Consider the following 14,815-nt stretch of genomic DNA (forward strand, 5'->3'; position numbering starts at 1 on the left):
TTTCTCTTTCTCTGTGCCTATACGAGATATCGATACGATCGTATTCTATCTGCAATTATTCAACGACTGTGTCTGATATATACGCGTACAATCTTGGTTTCCGTTATCCATGATCCGTAGATCATATGTACATAACAAAAAAAAATATATATATATATTATTATTATTATTATGATAATTATTATTATATACTTTTATTATCTTTATTATTATTACTATTATTACTATTATTATTATTATTATTAAGTCTTCAAAATTGTTTAGTATGGAAAAAAAACGAGTCTACGTATCAAAACGAAAGCAAGTTGTATTCAATTTTACTTTATATTGTATTCTATATTTATAATATTTATTACGTTTTTTCATATGTTGATGTAATAAAGTTTAGGTATATACTTTGCAACTGTTACTTTTTTGCATTTTTTTACTGTATCTAGTTTTGATTGAAAATACATTTATCACGTGTTTTTTTTTAAATAAATAATTTTTTTTTGTGTATATATAAATTAAAAGCATCATTATATTTTATTGTTTAGTAAAAAAAAAAATTTATTATTACGATCAGAATTATTACGAACAGATTTATCTATTTTTCTCATTCTATTTATAAAAAAATATTTATCTGACGAGTTGAATTATTTTCAATTTTCATAATAAATGGAATATATATTCATTTATTTATTTTTTTGCATCAAATTTAACACATATTTAATCCGGATATCTTAATTTCATAATTTTTCGTGATTTTGTTGATATAATATCTTTATACATCAAATATATACTTACATACATATTTATCAGGTATGTATACAATATGTTATATACATAAATTTTATATTTATGAGTGACATATAAATCATATTGTTGAAACTTACTCCGAAAAGATATTCTTGAGATTGTCGAATATCTAAAAAGGATTACAATAAAAAAATAATAAATCATCCCTTGATTTTTTATCTTTTAACCCCTATATACTTTGAAAATTCAATTTCACGTTATTGTATCGATATCAGTTTTGATTTTCGTCCCATTTCATCATTGACGATCTTCGTGATAGTAATCTGCGAAATTTTTCAGACATGTATAAGGAAAATTTGCAAGTAAAAGTTTACAAAAAACCTTCCACGTTCGTTGATTCACCTTGATTCATTAAAGATGAGTATTCTTCGAAATTCATATTGAAATCGATTTTATATAAATTGGTACAGACAAAGTACCATTCTTTTTCGATTTTTAATCATGAATTGGTTAACTAAAACGTAGAGAGCTTGATCATAGAGAAGTACTATATATATATATAAAATAAATATTTTTTACGAAAATAAGATAAAAATTGTTTTTCCAAGTAATAACGTAAATCCAAAAAAATCAACATGACGGATGCAGAGAGGAAAGTGGGCATCGCAGGTGTTCCAGGTACATCTGGCGAGGGTGATGCCCAACCTAGGAAGAAAAAACGATACGAATTGGGAAAACGATGGCATCGATTCCGCGTTTTAACACCGAATTCGGCGATTCTTCGCGGCTCGTACGCGATGACCGATAAACACTTCAAATACAGAAGCCGTGGCCGACAAGCCGCCCCTGCATCGATCGTAGCCATTGTCTATGGGCGTCTCTTTGAGCCGAAGGAATGGGTGAAAGAATATGTCGATCAGATATTAGAATACGGCGACAAAGTGTTCCGCACCAGCGTGACGAGGAATCAAGTGAAAGAGAACGAGTACATGAAGAGCAGCCTGGTCCATCCAGAATTCTACATCGCCAATTACAAAATTTTAGTTTGCGTCGAGGAAACGGGAATCTACGGGAATCTGTTCAGCGAAACGATTGGTTGCCCGGACTTTGCAGATGGGTTGCAAAAATTCTTCAAGAACAACGATGCCGGAGTGATCACAGCCCAAGGAACTTCTATGGCTATGTGGCGCCACCCTGAAATCGGTTTCCTCTTCTTCGATCCTGCACCCTGCGACGAAGATGGTATCCATCATCCGGATGGTGTTGCCTGCGTGATGAGATTCAAATGTTTGAACGACATCCGGGACCATTTTCTCAAGAACATGGACCCGAAGTACGATTCCAGATATTGTATCGACAAGGTGACGGTGTTGAGGGTGAACGAGGTGGGTCGCGGATACTTTGATCGTTTACCAAGTCCAACCCGGTTGCACGTGGACAGAAACGTGCTGAGATCCATCAACCCAGTCGACATCGACGAGAACAAGATGGACTGTACGAAACCGGTGCCAAAGGGGGACAAAATAAAAACGATCACGCAGGCCAAGATTCACAAGGAACCGTTGGCGATCACCATCTCGAATTTCAGCATCGACAAACGTTTCGCGACCGATCCACTGGTCGATCAGAACAAATTCGACACTGGTTACACGTACGAGGACATGCACGTGAACGTTCCATCCACGTTCAGGGAGCTTCCCGGCAACATGGCGATCCTTCACGGGTTGACCCACGAGCACAGCGAGATGTACAAGGGGAAAGGGGCGCAAAATGTTGCCAATTGCGTGATGGCCATCGCGATGAAAAAGGTCCACCCGGTGAAAACTTGGTTGAGGCCGAAATTGGACGAAATATTGGCGTTGGGGGATGCCGTGTACGCCGAGGTGAAGTCCGCCAAGCCGATGATGAAGAACATGACCGCCCCCGATTTGAACGACACGAAAATCGATGTGGAGGGAAGGAAGATAGTTATAGATGTGGATCTGATCACGGTAACTGGCACCCTCACGTCCAAAATTCCAACGGTATTGAATCTGAAGCAAGCGTTGGAAGAATTCTTCCTGGTTAATACCGAGGGCGTGATCGAGTCTTCCTCCATGTCTGTCGCGATATGGAGCCAGGACGATTATTTCTACATGTTCGATCCCCGCCAGTGTGATTCCATAGGTACCAGGATACGAGAGGAGAAGGCCGCAAGAGGCGCAAAGGCGGAAAATTCTGAGAGAAAGAAGGGGAATTGTTGCGTGATAAGATTCCCCACCACTGATGCGCTGGCCGCGTTATTCGTGAAGAACGTGGAACAGCACAAGAAGAACGATCGTTTCACCATCAGGCACATCACGATCCCTGACGATATTCCCGGGACAAGGGCGTGGCACGATTTTCAGCCCGGAACTGCGGGTGAAACGTGGGTTCTTCAAGGGACTATATCGAACGAGGACGAGGAATTCGAGGACGAGAGTAGAGGTATTCAGGGATTGGCCATGCCGGTGATAGCGCTCATCAGTGCGAAAGAAACACTCCCTCAAAAGTGGATTAACGACACTGTCGATACGATAGTTCGAGAGGGGGACGTTTACTACAATTGGTGTAATCCGATTGTAGAGGTGGGCGAGGACGTGGAGAGATATTTTTTCGTATCGAACTTGAAAAAGAATCTGTACTTTAAACACAGGAAGGTGAAGATCGACGTGGAGGAGGGCACCATCACCGGGGATTTGACTTCGCCTCCTAATAGCGACGTCCCAAATTTGAACGATGGTTTGAAACGTTTCTTCGAGGAGCATCTTTATGGTATCGTGGATGTGAAGAACCTGGCAGTGGCTGTGTGGAAAGTCGACGAGGAAGTGAAACAGAAGGACGAAATTCTTCTTCAAACAGCGTATTATTGCTTCGATCCTAATCCCAGGAACAGGCAGGGGCTTTGGTCGGTGGAAGAGGAAGAGGAGATAGAAAACGCGGCCTGCGTCATCAGGACATTGGATCTGTCCGTTCTGGCGAAGATAATCGAAACGAATGCCGGCCAGGATCCGGAGACAAGCAACGAGTTCTCGATCCATAACATGAAAGTGGTCTCGATCGGTTCCGAGATGACCGAAGAGGAGATCGAAGCGGACAAGCAAATCCCTGTGAAGCCCGACTTGAACAATTATCTCAACATGGGCGATACCGGTGCCATATTATTGGGCAGCTTCAACCAGGCTAACGAGGTGATATTCAAGAGACACAGCAGGGACAAGCAGCAATCCGGAAGCGCTTTGGCAACATTGGGCATGACGAAATTGTACAATCCTCACTTATGGTACAGAGAGGTGGTCGACGATATACTTAAGATAGGCGACAAAATAACCATGGACAATTTGGAGAATCTTCCCGAGGAGGAGGAGGAGTCCCCGAGGACGTATCTTCTTCCGAGTGAAATTAGCGAGGATTTCGCGGTTGGGGTGAATCGAATGTACGTTACTCTCGAGGAGGAGACGACGTCCGGGAAGACGACCGATTTGCCATCGATGTTGGAAACGTTTTTCGAGACGAATTCCATGGGTATATTCAGGCAGAATCACGTGATAATGCCCTTCTGGAGAGAGGGCGAGGCGTTCTTCATGATGGATCCTAAGGGTAGGGATACCAGGGGAGAGCCGAGGGAGAAAGACGGTGCGGCCGCCGTGATGTGGTTCACCGATATTGCGTCATTGGCCGCTGCTATTCAAGCGGTTGCCACGGGCGAGGATTTCGTGATCGACGTTGTCACCATGGACAACGCGTACGAGACGAGGGTGGCCGAGGAGGAACGGCCAGCGAAACCTAGTTCAGGGGACAGTCTCTGGTATCATTTCCCCAAGATGACCGAAGGCGTGTGGAGCATCGACGGTACGATTGCCATGGACGATGTGAAATTCGAGAAAGCGAATCGAAACAATCAAACCGCCGCCATTGCTGTGATGGCCATAGTGTTCGCGAAGGTGTACGAGCCGAGATATTGGACGCAGGCGGTGCTCGACGAGGTGATAGTGACCGGTGACAAATTGCACTCGAAGTGTGTGGAAAGACTCGGGCAAGGAGCCGTGCTTAGGATCAACGACATAATGACGGAATTTTTCCTCTCGAGCCGTCGGATCAACTTGAGTATCAAGGACTGCGTGGAGGCCGGCAGTCTGACAGCCAAACCGCCCAAGGTTCAAGATCTGAAAACGGGTATAATCAACTTCTTCTCGAGATACAATTCGGGGGCGTTGACCGTCGGTAAGAACAGGAACATAGCTATTTGGAAGTCCTTTAACGATTACTACGCTTTGATACCCGATTGGGTAACCACATCCGACGATGTGAAGATAGTGAAGCCGAAGGTGTTACGTTTCATCAACATCGCGACTTTCATCGATTACCTTAAAAATTTCCTCGGCACCGAAGGGGATTACGAGATGATCGCTATCGACGTGGTCAATTGGAACAAGCTTCCCCCGTGGAAGTTCGACCCGAGTTCGGCCGTGCGCCCTTCGAACTTGCCTCCCTTGAACGCGTACAGGAGAGTCCGGGGCGAGGCGAGGGCACTTTTAAGGGGCAGTTACCACCAGGGTGACGAGATATTCCCGGAACAGTTGCGAAACAAGCAGGGAGCGGCGAATTGCGTGGTAGCCCTCGGCATGTCCGTGGTGAAGAATCCGGTCACTTGGACGAAGAAGACCATGGACGAGATTCTGGCGATCGGTATCAACGTCCACAGGGAGACGCAAAAGGCAAAGCCAACCCTGGTTCGTGTCAAGCCGAAAGACATCATCAGGGTGTTCTACGTGGGTGTTAATATCCTGACAGCCGACATCGAGTCGGCTACGGTGGCGGGTATAGTCGCGATGCCGCCGCCCGATCCCGAGGACAAGAAGAAGGTGAGAAAACCGACGAAACGAACGGTGGACAGGAGGAGGACCAGAACCAGGAGAGTTCTTAGGGTTCGAGCCCCGCCACCGCCGCCCATTCTCCTCGAGCAGGGTGTTCCGCAGTTCTTCGAGAAGAATCGGGCTGGAATTTTGGTCACCGATCGGGGAGCTGTTGCCATCTGGAAGGACATGGGCGTCTATTTCATGTACGATCCCCGTGCGCGAAGCGATCAAGGCTTACCGGATTTCTACGGCACCTCTTGCGTCATGTGGTTCGCCTGTCTTGAACCCCTCTATGAGGTTATGTTCGCGAACATAGACGAGCAGGACAGGTACGGCCGCTACGAGATCTGCAGAGTCATCATCAAGACCGCCATGATCGAGCCTCTGCCCTGTCCAGCCGGTTTCAGATCCTACTTCGATTGCACGACTCCCCTGATCCCGGTAATGTCCATGAAAAGGAACACCACGTTGGACGTAGAGACGGTCACCGATTACAATATCGTGGACGAGGAGCTTAGCATACTTCGTGGAACCCTGCACATGCACCATCGGATCTGGGACGCGGAAACGAGAGGTTTCCAGAGTACGGCGATCGCGGCTGTTGGCATCGTGGTCGGCCTCCTCCACGTGCCTTCCACCTGGACGCCCGAATTGATCGACGCTATCCTGAGATACGGGGATTTTTTACACTCGGACAGCGTACGGGCAACCCGTCCAGGGAACAGGAATTTATCACCCAGCGAGTTGTTAACCGTCTTCATCGTTGGCGACTTCAGAGCCACTATACACATTCACAATCATACCACGGCTGGTCTGCTTCACGCGTTCGATTTATCGGAATCGTTAACCATGTTCTTCCGCTCGAACTGCGCCGGGATTCTTCACACAACGAATATGGCGGTCGCTGTGATGCAGCATTACGGGAAATTTTATCTGTTCGATCCTTGCGCGAGGAACGATCAAGGAAGGCCTAGTTTCGATGGCGCGGCATGCGTTATGAAGTGCGAGAACATCATGAAAATGGCCAAGATGTTCGTGACTAATTGCAATCTAAAGACACCGAACGTGTACACGTTGAACGCCGTGAACGTGTTGAGCTTGTACTTTTTCTCGGATGCGAAGACCGGTTGTCCGCCGAAATGCATACAGTAAAAATAAAGATTATTTAATTTTTTTGTTTTTTTTTTCCTTAGGCTGATATAAGAAAAAAAATTTGACGTTATATATTATATATTAAAGTTTTAACGTTACTTCGAATTACGTATACGAAACGAAATATGTTTGAAATATACATGTATGTATATTTCGTTGTATATATGTATAGATTAAATTTATATTGTGTTCGATTGATTTAGTTGACAACAATAATGATGATGAGTTGGGTCGGTTGAGTATATTAAAGAAAAGACAAACATTCTCACAAGACTAGCATTTTTTATTTTTTAAATTTTCATTCCAGTTTCTTCGCTTGCTCTCTTCCGAATTTCCCACGAAATCGTTTCTATAATATATAATCAGGGGAAAAAGTATATACTCTGATCGCAGCTCGAGGCTAGAAACTGTCGACTTATGCGACTTCCAAGTGATGGGGGATTGATCTCTCTACAATCGTAGCAAAAAATTTACCCTGTCACGTGTTAAACCGTTCTTCGTCCAAAGATTACGAACGAAAACGAGTCGATTGATTAAAACATTACAAGAAACATTGTTCCATGTAATGATTAATAATCATCAATTATTTCTATCCGAACGGATATTAATTTCCGTGCAAAGAACGGGCAAGCAGAGGTGAAACAGTCAATGAATCCACGCGGTCGACAACATTCTCAAATTGCTAATTTTATTTATAGGTTTCTTTATGACACAAATCACTTTTAGCATCTACAATGAGTAGGAGTACAGGCTATACGAGAATGAATTTGATACAGATCACTTATTTAGTGTAAATACAATGTATCCTCTTCAATTACACGCTATATAAACTAGATACTTAGAAAACACTGTACAACGCAGCTGAGAAACTGTCGGTGATACTTTACAATATGTTACAAGCACTCCTTGAAGCGAGACGAGCCTAACCGCGGCGGGATCTCTCCTCTCTCCTTTCTCTTCTCTTCTCGTGAAAGCTCGAAGAAAAAGCACGGTTCGTGATCGGCCACGGCCAGGGCGTTCCGAGTGACTCTACGTATCGACGTCTCACGCGGTCTGTAGGCCGTGTTTACAAGCGGATCCCGGAAGCTATTCCACACCCGCGATCGTTCTTTCGTCGACGACGTTTGCTTTCGTTTCAATCGCAAGAACGTGTCAAAGGCGTGTCTATCTTCCTCCTTTTTCTTCCCTTCTTAAAAAGTATCACACGAGGAGGAATAGCTTCCTCGTCCTTGACCACTCGTGGGGGCCACGACGGACCCTCGTGACGTCGTCTCGTTCCTCGCAAAGTGAATTAACGCCGAGTGTCGCGGGCAGAACGAACGAACGATTCGAACGAACTGACTCGGTGAAAGGAAAAAAAAAAAGAAAAGAAAAGAAAAAGAAAAATCGTCGTCCCGACTCCCGTTACCCGAAAGGAAGAATCCGTTTTCGTATATCAAGAATAAAACTTGAATCTTGGAGTCGTATACAGTGTATCGTATATATACAGTGATTCTTTTCGAAGATTTGAGATATATCACCAGGGAAGAATCACGTTATACGGGAGAACGAATCTACGAATCCTCGAGCGATTGGAACGGTAATCGGGACGACCGTGCTTGCTCGTGGAATAATTTTCTTTCTCTAACAAACCTCGTTGCAACAACCACGTGCGGAGGAAATGCGTTTAAATGCTCGTTCGTATGCCTATATTCTGCTATAGAGTCGAGCATCGTCCGTTTCATCGTACGTATTCTCTGCCCCCGCAACTCGGACACACAAGTCATCGTATCGCATGCACACGCGCACGCGCTCACGCACGCAACACACACACCATACGTACATGCATGCATACATACATACATACACTCACGGAATAATACATCGCACGGCTTAACGAGTCTTTGTGGCTAACGTCTGTCAGTACAATCGGTGGTAGTTCTTCTCTCGCTCGCTCATTATCTTTCTCTCTTTTTCTCGCGCTCGTTCCGTGAACCGCTGGTCGTCCTTGCCCGCTCGTTTGACGCCTCGATCGGCTCTCGATCCGATACGATTCTCATTGTTGTTCTTTAACTTTCGCTTTTACATTCTCTCTCGCACGTGTGATTTGTTTTTCTCTCTTTTTTTTTTTATATATATTGAAGATCTTCGAGATGAAAATCGAGATTTTTGGAAAAATTAGAAATCTTTTTAGACGTGAAATTTTTGGAGAGGATTGAGGAATTGGAGGGAAAATATGAGATATTGAAATTGTGGACAAAAAAAGGATATCGAAAGTGGTAAAAATTTTTGAAAATTTTGAGGAAAATCGAAGTCTCTATTTCTAGAAATTAGGATAGATTAAGTACTGGTTGAATATTATAGTTGATTTATTTGTTAATTTTTAGAGAGTTTTAAATCCTTTGCGATCGAGATATGTGGCAAAGTATATATGCTGTTGATAATAGAATATAATACAATCGTACTGAACTTCATTTATTTGGAACGAAATTTCAGTTAGTCCACGATTGATTGAACTTTTGCCAATTGAATCCATTATATGAATGTGAATTTCTATTATTTGAACGAGAAATCGCATTTTATTTAAATAAAATAAATTCAAATAAAATTTACAGTTTAATCGATCAAATTTTCATACAATAATTGATCCAATTTTACGTGTAATTATATTTGATTCAAAAGGGAAACAAAAATTATAAAGAAATTATAATAAGGATATCTTGAAAAAAATTGAAAATTGATTTCATCGCAATGCAATTTTACAACCAATCATTGATGCCACAAATCATTACGACCGCAAAGGGTTAAATAACAAGTATAGTCGAAGATATAAAAAGATTCCTCGTCATTCGTCCAAGCGCAATTCTTGGCAAAAAGTATTCCACCATCCTTTAAAATATAATAACTATAAATATAATAACTTTAAAATCGAACCGAACCACTTGAATCGTCTCGGCAAGTTTATTATTATAGATAAAAAACAAAAGCAAAATTTTTGAAAAAAATTCAATTGGAAGAAAATGAGAACTTTGTTATTTTATTCAAAAGATTTATATCACTTATGCTGAAATTTTCATCGAAATCGAAATCGAAAGACGCGAATTTATCTATAAACTCTATAAACGATGCTCGAACACTTTCTGTCAGCATGTTAAACTTGGACCCAGCCCCTACTGGGATCACTTAGACCAACGTATTTATTGGTTTATCGAGGAGGGAAGGGGAGGGGGGAAGATCGTGGTTGGATCTCGAAGAACCTTTGGGATTCGTGGCGTTAGAATGCGAGGATCGCGTGCAATCGCGATCGAGAGGGAACGAGGCAATGAAGGGAGAGAAGAAACCTCGGTGGCCGAGGTAAAAACGCGGCAAAAGAAGCAGAGAGGCGTGCAAGCCCGTGGTGAACGCACAAATAATCGTTCGTTACACTGACTGACAGAGGCTTTTCTTTTGCTGTTCGAAACGGATCGTAATTGTAAAAAAGTATCGTATTATCGTTAATATTGGCATGATGTCGTTATGGCACGTTTATCGGTCGACGCGTGTTACAAGCTTTTTAAATCTTACGCTCTTACGCTCTTACGCTGTACAGGCATCATTGTGGTCGCTTCAGTCAGGGTTATCGAGAAGAATAATAAACGTGGAAATGGAGACACAGAAGAAAATAATGGAAAAATAATGGAAAAGGAAGGAAGAAAGAGAGAAAGAGAGAGAGAGAGAGAGAGAGAGAGAGAGAGAGAGAGAAATACGTAAAATGGCGAAAAGAAAAGAAAGAAAGAAAAATATTTCTTTTAATGGTTTCGTTTACTTTTGCGCACACGTACACATACATACATACACAGTTTCATTCCCTCTCCTTTTTCTTATTTTTTTTTTCTCGTATAGACACGTTTCGTGTGACTTCGATACAACGCATCTCTTTTGCTATTTTTTTTCTTTTTCCTCGTCTTCTTCCTGTTTTTCTTCTTCTTTTTTCCTTTTTTTCTCTCTTTTCTTCTTTTTCTTCTTCGTCACAGTTCCTCCATTGCACTTTCCCATTCGACGCAACAAATGCAACTTTTAAAAAAAAAACGTATCTCTATCTTATGTACATAAAAGATGCTTCGCTAATGAAAACGCGGGGGAGAGAAAAAAAAAAAAGGAAAAAAAGAAAACGCAAAACGTTCGATAATGAAATTTCTCGTAAAATTGTTTCGTTTCTTCGTTTCCTTTTTCGCTTTCGTGTTCCTTCGCTTCTGATTTCTTCTATCTAAATTCTTTCGATGGGAAGCGTAGGGAAAGAGAGAGATCGCACCGAGGATTCACGCTATACATACATACGAATGTACATAGAAACGATACAAACGAAAAAAAAAAAAAAGAGTAATGAAAACATTTTGAAAAGGCTTCTCGCGATAATAATTTCGCGGAATTAAAAATAAAATTCGAATTAAAAATAAACGATTCGTCGATCGTTAAAATTGCATAAACAGAAAAAGAAAATATAAAATTCACGATCATTGGAAATTATCGTAATCAACATATCGAAGAAAGAAGGAAACAATAAAAGAAATCGTATGATAATTATAAAATATAGAGAGAAAAAAAAAAAGAAACTCTAAATATAAAACTCTGTGCGAAATTATTCAACGATCAGCCTATTTTTTCCCTTTTCTTCATGCTTTGTGAATAATAATCGTCGGTGAATCTCTGATTACAATACAGAAAAATTAAAAACATAAAATGAACATAAAACGTGAATACAAACGTGTATCGTCGCGCTGTGTGCAGAGACATATACGCAAAAAAAATCCTCGATTCGCTTCGCGCGCTTATTCCGCGATAACAAGAATTCAAAACGCAAGAGCGCAATTAAAAAGAAAAAAATAAAGAAAACAGGGGGTAATAAGGGAGACGGGGAAAAAAAAGAAACGTAAAAAAAAAAAGGTAAAATGGGCTCACGATCAACTAAAATATTCTTCTTTTTCTTTTAATTGTTTTCCTATACAACAACAATGAGTAGTGAGGTTTACCTATTACACGTAAAACAACACGATAAATGTGACAAAAGAGGCATGGCGGAAACTCGTTGCTTGCGACCATTCGAGTGAACAAACATTTAATCACGCTATAATCATAATTACGAAATAAAATATCGACGAATTTTTCAATTTTTCATTCTTGCACATTTCCACCTCTTTCTCCAAAGAAAATTTTACAAGAGGAAACATCAAAATCGCGGGGATAGATGGATTTGTTTTCATTAAATAAAAACTCCAAAATCTATCTATCCCTTTCTTTGATCTTTTAAAATTTTCTGGAGAAAGGATAACAAAATGATAAAAAAAAAAAAAAACGAAAAAAAGATAAAAAGAAAATATTTTCTTCGAAGAAAAGAAGAATTTTCTCTTTTTTTAACTAATTATTTAATTAACGAATTAAGTCTGATTAAGATCTTTCCCGTTTCATCAGGGAAGATATTGTGGCATGTGGCGTGAAAAAAATAAAAAAAAAAAAAAAGAAGAAAATAAACTAATTGTGGGAAGGAGAGATGGGGAGAGAGAAAGAGGGAGAGAGAAAGAGAGGGAGAGAGAGGAAGAAGCGAACACTTGAAAAAACGATCTCTTTGCTCGATCGGTAACGACATTCGTTAAATAATAAAACTTATATCGTATCTCCTTCCTCGATCATGAACGATCATTGAGAAACGAAGCCGAGTATACATAGCCACTCTTAGACATGGTTTCTAATGGAAGCTCTGGGACGCGCGTTCGACGACAGAACAGTCTCTTGGTTATTGTCTCGATCGATTTTTAACTCGAAAGCGCGGGGGGTGGTGGCTTATACTCGTCCTCCATTCGTCCGTTCCTCGATCGCATTTCATATTTTCGTATACTTTTGTTCCTCAAATTCGTGAAAAATTATTACGAGAAGATCGTTCGGGGAAGAGAGAATCATCGTCGTGCTCGATAAAGATTCCTGAGATTTTTGTCTAAATAGTTCATTATTATGCAACGGAGATCGATTCCCGGGGTAGTCCCGATTAATAAAACAAGAATTAAAGAATTAAAGAGGCGAATTGAATTTCTTCTTCGCCTATGGATCGCGTCGCGATCTAATTGAAAATTGTGAAAAGGGTAGATAGGGTGAAGTATCATAGGATGAAAGATTTATAAAAAGGAAAGAACTCAAAAAAAAAAAAAATTAAGAAAAAAAAGAAAAGAAAATCTTACACGCTAATCAATCGCACGGTATGTGTATGTGTATATAGACTTTTAAAAAAATAACAAATTACGTACACAGAAGAATAGGTATTTTGACACAATGAGGTCGAATAAAAAAGAAAATGAAATACGAGAAAATCGTCTTGCTCTCTCGTCTTGTCCAAACTCATCATCCTCTAAATCTTGCTCTCTTCTTCTTCTTCTTCTTCTTCTTCTTCTTCTTCTCCTCCTTTTGTTCTCCGTTCGTCATCCGTCCTTTCATTCTCTCTTTCTCTCTCTCTCTTGCACACGTAACACATACATATATTTCTCAATTTTCCCGATTCGTTCTTCCTTGCTTCCTCGTTTTTAACCTTTAGTTATTACGTCTGCGGTATAATTACTTTATAGAATATAGTACCTGGCACAGGAACATGACCTCTCAGTCATTGGCATCACAACGTAACAAGGACTACAAGCTGTGTCACGCGCACTTCTTTATCGCCACCCTTTAATCACGCCTTTCGCCCATATACATATACGCACCCTCTTTCACACACAATATTCACACACAATCGTCCTACAATCGCATCACATCTTTCTTTCTTTCTTACTCCCTCTCACCCATCACATTCTCCATCACGCACGATCACCTAACAATCTTTCTCTCTCGAGTGGGTGACTACAGCCAGACACTTGGTCCTGAGTATTTCTGCATCGTATTTTCCCTCGCTCATCTCTATCCCCTCCCTCCCCTCCCCCCATACATCTTGTTCGCTCATGTCCATAGTTCACCTTCTCGCACGAAACGTAAACGTTCTTCCTCCCCCTCCCCCTTCCCCCAATTTTCTTCCCCATTTCGTACACTTCAAATCAATTGAGTGCAACATTCATTCGAGGAGGAGGGGGGAGGAGAAGGGGAGAGAGAGGAGAGGGGTTGGATTATTTACCCGGGTCACAATATCCCAGGCTACTTTCCTCGCTATCCTCCCCTCCACGTCTCGCCACATCGAACCATCCCCTCATCACGATCGAGGACGATCCTCCATATCCGCCTTATCCTTATCTCCCATCCTTGATCTCGAACCACCCGTCAAACTTTCCATCCAATCGGTCCAAATCGGACAAACCGTCTCCTCTTCATCCACCTCCGGTATTATCCTCCACCACCACCACCACCACCACCTGGGGGATTCCCCCATTCTCCCGAAGGGCAACCGAACGTGGATGGACACCGGGAGAAGCCACCGGTCGCGGCGGCCCTCCTCCACGCTTTCAACGGCCGGCCGGATAATCGCGACACAGATAATCGTCCTAATGATCCAGCACCTCGTCGTCTGTTCAACACGTGCACGGACCCTGTTGTCGGCTACACGCAAGGTGGCAGCAACAGTCTTGTCACGTGGTTCCGGCCGGGGCTACGTAACACTGATCGCCGGGTTGGACGTGCCCGATGGGGCCGACACCACTTCACTCTTTATACACTGGCCGGTCAGTTGGTTCACGCTAAGGGGGTTGTTGATATCGTGGGGATTGGTGCCGACCGGGTTACGATGCGGGGGCGGCGGTTGCACCGGCTGATTGTGCGGCTGGCTCGTGGGGTTGGGCAGGGGTGGGGGCGGCACCGGGGGCGTCAGGGGGCAGGGGCACGGGCTGGCCAGGCTCGAGGGCGACTGTAACACCAGTGAGGGGCTGGCCAGACTAGACAACGCGGACAGGCCCCCGGGGCTGCTCAGAGACTCGTCCTCCTCAGGAGTTCCTGCCTCCCCCACACTGCCGAGGTTGTCCTCCGAGTGATCGTCGTCGCCTTCGCCATCCGCTTCGCCGTCGCCCTCTCCTCCCTCCCCCATGTATCTGATACATTTCTTCTTACGTCTGCGAACAAGCAAC

The 14,815-nt window shown here is 42.6% G+C and overlaps 2 protein-coding genes across 5 annotated transcripts in view; one reads left to right on the forward strand and one right to left on the reverse strand.

Moving 5' to 3' along the window:
• The first annotated feature begins 938 nt into the window (after positions 1-938).
• LOC108000085 (uncharacterized) lies at positions 939-8,153 on the forward strand. Its single transcript, XM_017060245.3, has one exon. It carries the CDS (start codon positions 1,374-1,376, stop codon positions 6,765-6,767), a length of 5,394 nt encoding a protein of 1,797 aa, XP_016915734.1. The 5' UTR covers positions 939-1,373; the 3' UTR covers positions 6,768-8,153.
• LOC108004115 (uncharacterized) overlaps positions 7,435-14,815 on the reverse strand; it is a 40,813-nt gene continuing 33,432 nt past the window's right edge. For 2 of the 4 annotated variants that reach the window (XM_062073549.1, XM_062073548.1), the window contains exon 10: positions 7,435-14,800. In XM_062073549.1, coding sequence (XP_061929533.1) covers positions 14,344-14,800 — 457 coding nt within the window. In that variant the 3' untranslated portion in view covers positions 7,435-14,343. The remainder of the gene's footprint in view (positions 14,801-14,815) is intronic. The other 2 variants (XM_062073550.1, XR_009829437.1) reach the window with 2 other exon arrangements.

The sequence above is a fragment of the Apis cerana genome, linkage group LG4 (assembly GCF_029169275.1).
Source record: "Apis cerana isolate GH-2021 linkage group LG4, AcerK_1.0, whole genome shotgun sequence".
NCBI lineage: Eukaryota > Metazoa > Arthropoda > Insecta > Hymenoptera > Apidae > Apis > Apis cerana.

Coding starts and splice junctions, on each gene's coding strand:
- LOC108000085 (XM_017060245.3), top strand. CDS start 1,374: ATGACGGATGCAGAGAGGAAAGTGGGCATCGCAGGTGTTCCAGGTACA.